The sequence below is a fragment of the Astatotilapia calliptera genome, chromosome 3, assembly GCF_900246225.1.
Source record: "Astatotilapia calliptera chromosome 3, fAstCal1.2, whole genome shotgun sequence".
NCBI lineage: Eukaryota > Metazoa > Chordata > Actinopteri > Cichliformes > Cichlidae > Astatotilapia > Astatotilapia calliptera.
Window position 1 is genome coordinate 20,893,074 of NC_039304.1, and position 7,863 is coordinate 20,900,936.

A 7,863-nucleotide genomic window follows, 5' to 3' on the forward strand; every position below is an offset into this window, starting at 1 on the left:
CTTCTCTCCTTGGACGTAACCGCTCTTTCTCTCTCTCTGCCCTCCATCTCACCTCTCTGCTACCCTTCCCTCTCTTAGTCACCGCGTGGATGTGTCATTGTTTCTAACACTTCGGAGGTTCATGCCTGCTGAAGCGCATCGAGGAGATCTCCAGAGTGCCAAAAGCGTGCCAAGATACAACTTTACCCTCCCCTCTACACAACACCTCCACCTCCTCATTCCCAACGGATGGCACCGCTGACACTCTCCACAGCCAAGTCTGTGGGCCACATGACGGTGCAAGCCACACCTCCACGCCATGGTCATGAACCCTCAAAGCATATAAATGAGGGAAGAAAAGGAGAAGCGGAATCACAAGCTGACCAGACGTGATAAAGATGGAGCTCTTCAGGGTTCACTTGTTGCTTGGAGCCGTAGGGTTTCTTCTGTGGACCAGCGGTGGCTCTGCTGCACCCATGGAGTGCCACTTCAGCTCCAGAGGTGAGATCCAATTCTTTATAACCCTTTTTAAAAAAAAAACCCAAACATTTACCTTTAAAAAAAACCCATCAGTTTATAAAAAAATGTATTATTTTGAGCTCTTCCCCCCACCATGTGTTCGTCCAGCTCTGTGTGTGTACGAGGGGAGGCACTACTCACTGGGTGAAACCTGGATGGACAACGCTTGCATGCAATGCACCTGTCTGCACCCTGTTGGGGTCGGTTGCTGTGAGACGTGAGTACACAAACAGACGGTGTGATTTGGTGTCCAGATGCCAACATTTTCTAAACCGCATGGTTTAAAGAGACTGAGTGACTTTGTTTTCATGGTGGAACAGCAGTTTCACCAGATGTTTTGCTTAAGAATAAAGAAAGTGGCCACAAATGTTGTTAGTCTGCAGGAATCTTGTCTGTGTGGGTTTTTTTTACTGATATTATTCTAGTGTTACTATTGTAAATCACAGGTGGCTGCGCCTTACTTTGCAGATACTTTTAAATATTTTAGGTAATGCTTTAGAAGCCAAATATGGTCATATTTAATGTTTCTAATTACATTTTATCACAACTTTTATAAGCTTCTGTTTTTTTTTTCAATAAAACAAATTACATGTTTTCATTTGGGCACATAAAAATATTCAGATTTGACAAAGTGTTTCGAGTTTTCTGTGGGTACCCAAAAAAATATCCCAGGGCTGTAGCAAGAATGTCACTAACCTGTGCAATCTCTGACTCAAACACACATAGATATGTACATATCTATGTTTTTAGATTCTATTTTTACTCTATACTTTGTTAGAAACTCTTTATTTTTGTATTTTATGAGTACTTAGATTGCTTTCTTTGTACTGAATGGGACCGCATATAATATCGTTGTGCTTTTGGCAAAAATAACAATAAAAATGAGATTCTGATTCTGAAAAAGTTTACATTTTAAAGCGTGAAGTGAGAAGTGCAAAGAAGGTTTGACACGCTTTACCTTCCTCTTAATTACTGCCCAGAGTGCATCGGCCGGTGGATTTCCCCGCATGGTGTGAAGTGCAGGTGGAGCAAGTGACCTGCAAAGTGTCTCTAGTCCAGTCAGCTGACCCCCGCCTGCCCTGCTCCCCGGGTCAAGCGAACAAGGACCCGAGCCATGGATCGCTTCAGCTGCAGCAGCATCTCGAAGGCTGGAACGCAACTAGCACTGAGTAACTCTGCCGCCACTCTGCCTGCCCATGGAGCCGATACTCATTACAGTTAGATATCCATAACCATTACTCATCTTCAGTATATGAATTATTCATGTAGGGAATATGATGCTTAGCAATTTTTAAGCAAATGTGCAGCAATTTACACAAAATAATTTGAAGTCTTAACAGATGTAGAAAATATAGGTCCCTGCCTGCTTTAGAAGCATTTTAATTTCTGTTTACGCTTATATCAGTTAGCAACTTGTCTAATCCCAGCTGAGCTTCTTATGAAACTCCTTTTAAGTTTACAGGATTTTAAAATGCTAAATAACATCAAACCGTTAAGTGTTTCTTTGTTCAAAGATCCTGATATTAATCCAACTGCTATCTTTAATTAACCCACTGATGACATTCTGTAAATATATAAATGTACTTTAATATAAATGTCTGTTCAGTTTGACCTGTTTGCTGCTGTAACTCATTTAACCTCCAAATAAAAGTGTTGTTTACATGAAGAAATGACAGAGATTTAAGTCACGCTTTTAATTTTCTCTTACATCTTGATTGAGCGTTTTGCTCCAGATGAAAGAAAAAGCTCTGATTAACCATCGGAGGAGAGTCTTTGTTCTTGAAATGTGCATCTACATCTCTCTCACACACACACACACACACACTCACACACTCACACACACACACACACACACACACACACACACACACACACACACACACACACACACACACACACACGTACACGTTAAATGGTAATGGTGTTGGTCCCTGTAAACTGGGACACGTAGGAAGCCAAAGCCGGGTTGGTGGGCAGGACTTTGATCGGTAGATTCCAGCTGAAGGTGTCCACATCCACATGCTCTGCCCCAGCCCACACTGTGACCTCTGATTGGTTCTGCAGGACAGTGGGCGGTTCCATAGGCTCCCGGGCAGTAACGAATTCAAAGTGCAGGCGCCACCTCAGGGTCACTAAATAAACAAAAGAGCCGGAGTAAGTAATTTTCTTTTCATATACATTCTATGAAAAGTACCTAGGTTTATGTGTAGATGTTCCCGGTCGTGTCCTTTTTTACTCTTTTGCCGGCACGTTCCTACATTTCTTAGTGTGCAGCCACAAGGAAAAATAAGGAATGCTCGTCACCCACATGCTTGTAAAACTTTCCATATTAATAGGTGTGAATCATTTTTATTAAAATTTAGTCACTGCCTTAAGGCACTGTAAACCCACACTGGTTTTTGTGTCCTTCTCTTCTGTGGTTAGCACATTGAGTTTACGTGTAATTGATATTGTCATTATCCAGGTTCAGACTACACAGCATCAGCCCGATTATGACTCAGCCCAGCTTACACAGGGTGTTGTTTTGGTTCAGAAACAAAATGTGCATCGTGCATAACAACTGATCATTTTATCCTGCACTCCATCAAATAATGGATGAAAACTCACACTTCATCTGGGAAGCCTGGCCGGTACTTTAATAAAAATGTTAAAATACTGCCTTGGAACATCTGCTACAAATTATGAGTGAGAAGTAAGTAAGAAGCATTGGGTGAAGTTTAGCCCCTTTATCTTAAAAACACTAAATTTCACAAGTATTAGAATTTATTATAATCTTTGGCTGTCATACATAAATATGAATATTTTGAAAACTACATACGAAAATGATGGAGAACATCTATTTGATATGGCTAACACAAACTCACGCTTTCTGAAAGAGGTTAATATGGGTTTAGGATGTGGTGTCATACCAGGGGAATATCGTATTCGATTTAGATGAAACTTTCTTATTCAAACTTTAATATTTATGAAATCCTTGGCCTGCATTTGTATAGCGCTTTTCTAGTCCCTAAGGACCCCAAAGCGCTTCACACTACATTCAGTCATTCACCCATTCACACACACATTCACACACTGGCGATGGCAAGCTACATTGTAGTCACAGCTGCAATGTATTTATGAAATCCTTTACTTATTTTGAACCATATTTTGTGCCTTGCATATGAGAAGCTACAATATCTAAGTCCTCTACCTGCAAAACTATGTTTCTACAGGCCTGTGCTGCAGAATCTGCTGTCAGCAATAGGACATTCATTCTATCTGAACTTCATCCACACTACTGAGAGTCTATATGGAGCCATAGTACAGACACTCAGAAAAGTTTGAAGGACTTTTCAAGATTATGTCATTTTTAGATGCCTTCTGAAAATGTATGCAAGGAAAACATCTAAAAACATCCTGACATTCATCGCTTGAAATTTTTTTCAGAAAACTAATGATAGTAGGAACCTGGAATTGTGCTTAGCTTATATAGGCAATTGATGAACTATGCCTACTTAGTTTGTATGACACTGATCTACAAGTAATTGTTGAGATATGATTGAGCCGTGAGTCAGACATAATTCAGCTTGAGTGACTTACCAATGTCTCTGCTGAAACCCGGCGTGACATTCAGGGGTATGGGAAGAGAGAAGTGGCTGAAGGCCGTGTGGAGGCAAGACTCCAGATGTCGCCCGTGTCCAGTCACACTGGGAGTTTGTCCTGGTCTACGCTGGTACTGCTGCTGGATCTCCTCCTCACTCTGAAGGCTCACTGAATACTGAAACACAAACACACACACACACACACACACACACACACAGCTTTAGAGAAAATTCAAAGGGTGACTGAATTGGAAAGTGCATCGTATGAAAATTGTAGAGCAAACACACCTGCAGGCAGGGAATGTCTCCCTCTGAAAAGTTAAACGTGCCGATGATGTCCTCCCCGAGTCTGTAAACAGTCTTAAAGATGCAGAACTTTGCTACTTTCCCACGCATGTTGGTGATATTAAACATATCTGGAAAAAACAAAGACACACACATCAGATGTGGAGACACAAAAAGAATCTGCTGCTTTTATTTTTGCCTTTCAGGTACCGAATGAAGCCACCATTTTATAGATGTACACGCTTATGTGAATGTAACAACTAAAATAGTGAGAAAACAGTTTAATTTGTCAAAATATTCCCAAAGAAAAAAGGGGTGACGCTTACGTTAAAAACAATTTGCACAAACTAGAGTTTAAACTCCTGCAAAGAGCAGAAGGGCAGAGAATTCGACTCACGGGGGTAGCGCCTCGAGGTGGTGACCATTAACATGTCCAGTGCTCTCTCCAAAGGCCGAGAGTCCCTGCGGCTCACTTCCTCTTCCTCCAGGAAAGGGTTGGAGGGGCAAACCTCTTCATCCTGGGGAAATGGAGGCTCTGGCATGCCTATGTGGGTACATGCAAAAAACACCAACATCAGATAAAAGATTCTCATTTTTTAAAGTCAATTTTCTTGGCAACGTTTTAAGTACTTTCTATAAAGCAAAGAGCTCTGGTAACTGTGACATAATCAGACTCTTTTTGCTGTCCAGAGAAAAATGAAAATCTACATGCCTGGTTAAGAGACCACAACAAAAGTTTATATCCACAGTATTTTTTTTGCCAATACTTCTCTGGTTTTGCTGTCGTTCTAATATTATACTACAGCCGAAGCAAAGATCTTTCAACCCCTGTTTCTCTGTGGCTACAACTGTAAAATGAAAGCCAGAGTCGGTCAAAAGTCCATTCACCTTGCAGAACCAACACTCTAAAGGGAACACGAAGTAGCTTGATGGGCGAGTTGACCCTTTGACAGCCAATGGTCAGTTTGTAGACGTACTTCACCGCCTGACCACGGAAACTGGGAGGCCCATCAATGGGAACAACCTCACTGTATGAGTCTGTGAAAGAATGACAATGTTTGCAAGACTGAGTCTCACACACACAAATGAGATAATGCTATGTATGGGAAACCATCTAGAAACCTCATCATTATTGTGTTAAGTGTTTCATTCTTTAACAGCAGTGTAGATATTTCACTTCACATTATTGTTAACTTTTTCCCACAAATGTAAAGACATGTACATGTTTTACTCTCTCCAGGGTCCAGGCGCAGGTCGCAGAATAATATCTTAGGAGGAGTGTCCAGCACACACTGCCCTCGTTCTCCTGGAGAACAAAGCAGGAGATGTTAAATGTATTACACACTAAGAAAGCTATGGAAAAAAGGCTACTAATATGTTGCTACTTTTCATTGTGTGTGAAGACTTGTTAGCAGACACAGCAGCAAATTTATCCAGTATTGGGGATGTTCTTTTTTAAATTCACCTTGTGAACCTTGCATGGCTGTAAGGCAGTTGGATGTATGACCCATACATCCACTGAAGTGGTGTCAATATGCAAATGTACTGTTTATAAGATTGGGGAAACCCAGATAAGTTTATACTATTTCTGCCAGTCTTAGATTTCATATTTTATTTCTTACCTCTGCTTGGGATGAGCACAGTCTCGCTCTCAGCCTGGACATCCTGTTTGTTGCCCTGAGCCGGCAAGGCTACTCTGTTCTCACTTGCATGAAACTGACAGTGGATCTGGGCACTGGCCCATGCCAGCATCTCACTGGAACAAAAATCAGAATCAGACAACAAGGTTTACACAAGGGTACAATTATTTCAGTGTCCTCTGTGTTACAGTCTACCAACAACACTAGGTCACAAGACACCATATAAATCCTAATAACTGTGTTAAAAGAAGTGAAATAAAAAAAAACAACTCCTTCCTGTTTTAGCTGCTCCGTTTACAGGTTACCACAGTGGATCACCCGCCGCCACCTCACCCCATCTCCAGCATCCTCTGTTAACCCAACCCTCCTCCTTCACTACATGAATCTCCTCTAAGGTCTTCCTCTTTTCCACCTGCCTGGGTGGATAGTTGATCCCAGGAATTTAAGTCTCCTTAAATGTTCACTTTTCCATCTGTCTCCCTCTCATTCACACACATGCATTTTGTCTTGCTTCTACTGACTTTCATTCTTCTTCCCTCCAGTGCATACCACCACCTCAGTACTCAGGGACTCTTGCCTGACCAACACCACTGCAAACAAGAAGGGGCACAGAGAAGATCCCTGTTGTAATCTTACCCCTACCTTGAATCCATCTGTCTCTCCTACTGCACACCTCACCACTGTTTTGCTGTCCTCATATATTTCACCACCATCGCACGCTTTTTCTAGATCCTTCCAGAAGACGTGTAAATCCTTCTAACCTTCTCTATACTTCCCAAGGAAATAAAGAAATCATTTAGATTACAAAATATTCTAACAGCAGTGTTATTATTAAGAATCCTTTTCTGTAAATCTTGCCAAAACAAAACCTACTCTAATTAAAAGCCCGCATATTAACATACGACAGTCAAAACAAAGAATAACACATGGCTGATATTCCCTTATTTTTAATCTCATTGAACAAGGAGCAAACTTGTAAAATCCTACCTGCTCGCCGAGGTGGAAAGATGAGACATCGGGTTGGTGAAAGTTACAAGACACTCCATGAGCTCCCCGGCCAGAAACACTGAGCCTCGGGCCATAGAGGCCACAACCTCGATCATCTATAACGTTACGAACCGACAACGCTACTTTAGAAAATGAAAAACGTAAACGATAATATCGTGAGCACATTGCAGTTCTATCTGATGTACTTTTTTTGTCGTTACAGTTTGACCTACATACAGCCAGTATGAATTTCACTTGTTGGCCCTCTTTGCTAATGACTGTAGTTTTAAGGACAAGTTTATCACATACCTTCACTTCACGCGATACTGCGGCAAAGCAAATACGCAATGTTCTCCCCGAAGAAACCTAAATACACTTCTTGAATAAAAGTATACCAAATTTCTCAATTCATGCCAATCCGAGCATAGCTTACTTAGCTAGCATTCCAGCTGGCTACAGTAAACAAAAAAAAAAAATACGTAGACATTCTGTTTCCGGTGCTGTTTTACCAATCACGAACAACGGGAAACAGAAATAAGATTAATAACATATAAGAATATATATACATATATTTTTCCTTTCGTATGATATTTTAAGATTACCTTTAAAATAATACGTTATTTAAAATTTGGATATATTAAAAAATATAGTAAGCGAGTGTGTGACGTTGCTATGGTAACATATACGGAAGGGGTAAACTCAGTGATTACAAAGAATCTTTGATTTGTAGAATTTATGTTGAAAGTTTTAAATTATAACAGACAAAAATTTTGAATATTCTGTTGAATTTCATATTCATATTATACCATGCATACAGTGTCAAGTAGAACTTAAATGAATAGTTGAAGACCAGAATGACTCCATTCCCCCTT

General features: G+C 40.7%; 2 protein-coding genes across 5 annotated transcripts; one reads left to right on the plus strand and one right to left on the minus strand.

Annotated features, from left to right (window-relative positions):
• The first annotated feature begins 228 nt into the window (after positions 1-228).
• On the plus strand, positions 229-2,344 carry msmp1 (microseminoprotein, prostate associated 1). Its single transcript, XM_026154613.1, has 4 exons — positions 229-301; positions 367-480; positions 607-715; positions 1,479-2,344. The coding sequence occupies exons 1-4, from the start codon at positions 229-231 to the stop codon at positions 1,669-1,671; spliced, it is 489 nt and encodes a 162-aa protein (XP_026010398.1). The 3' UTR covers positions 1,672-2,344.
• A 9-nt stretch (positions 2,345-2,353) lies between these two features.
• rgp1 (GP1 homolog, RAB6A GEF complex partner 1) lies at positions 2,354-7,613 on the minus strand. Of its 4 annotated transcripts, none has more exons than XM_026162295.1 (9): positions 7,301-7,613; positions 6,992-7,107; positions 5,987-6,120; positions 5,587-5,670; positions 5,253-5,402; positions 4,762-4,908; positions 4,368-4,495; positions 4,078-4,255; positions 2,354-2,630 (listed from the first exon to the last, which is right to left on the minus strand). In XM_026162295.1, the coding sequence occupies exons 2-9, from the start codon at positions 7,105-7,107 to the stop codon at positions 2,407-2,409; spliced, it is 1,161 nt and encodes a 386-aa protein (XP_026018080.1). In that variant the 5' UTR covers positions 7,301-7,613; the 3' UTR covers positions 2,354-2,406. The 4 variants fall into 4 exon arrangements, with proteins under 4 accessions (XP_026018080.1, XP_026018081.1, XP_026018083.1 ...); XM_026162296.1 differs by lacking the exon at positions 7,301-7,613 and adding an exon at positions 6,683-6,775 and having other exon boundaries at positions 6,992-7,057; XM_026162298.1 differs by lacking the exon at positions 7,301-7,613 and adding an exon at positions 6,647-6,775 and having other exon boundaries at positions 6,992-7,057.
• Positions 7,614-7,863: the final 250 nt, after the last annotated feature.

What these genes read in the sequence shown, in the direction of transcription:
- rgp1 (XM_026162295.1), bottom strand. Translation starts at nt 7,107, where the DNA reads ATGATCGAGGTTGTGGCCTCTATGGCCCGAGGCTCAGTGTTTCTGGCC. An exon ending in TGTGCTCATCCCAAGCAGAG is followed by an intron (nt 5,671 to 5,986) that starts GTAAGAAATAAA and finishes TTTGTTCTCCAG; the next exon opens with GAGAACGAGGGCAGTGTGTG. An exon ending in GAGACATTCCCTGCCTGCAG is followed by an intron (nt 4,256 to 4,367) that starts GTGTGTTTGCTC and finishes TTTGTGTTTCAG; the next exon opens with TATTCAGTGAGCCTTCAGAG.
- msmp1 (XM_026154613.1), top strand. Translation starts at nt 229, where the DNA reads ATGGCACCGCTGACACTCTCCACAGCCAAGTCTGTGGGCCACATGACG. An exon ending in AGCCACACCTCCACGCCATG is followed by an intron (nt 302 to 366) that starts GTCATGAACCCT and finishes CAAGCTGACCAG; the next exon opens with ACGTGATAAAGATGGAGCTC. An exon ending in GTGCCACTTCAGCTCCAGAG is followed by an intron (nt 481 to 606) that starts GTGAGATCCAAT and finishes GTGTTCGTCCAG; the next exon opens with CTCTGTGTGTGTACGAGGGG.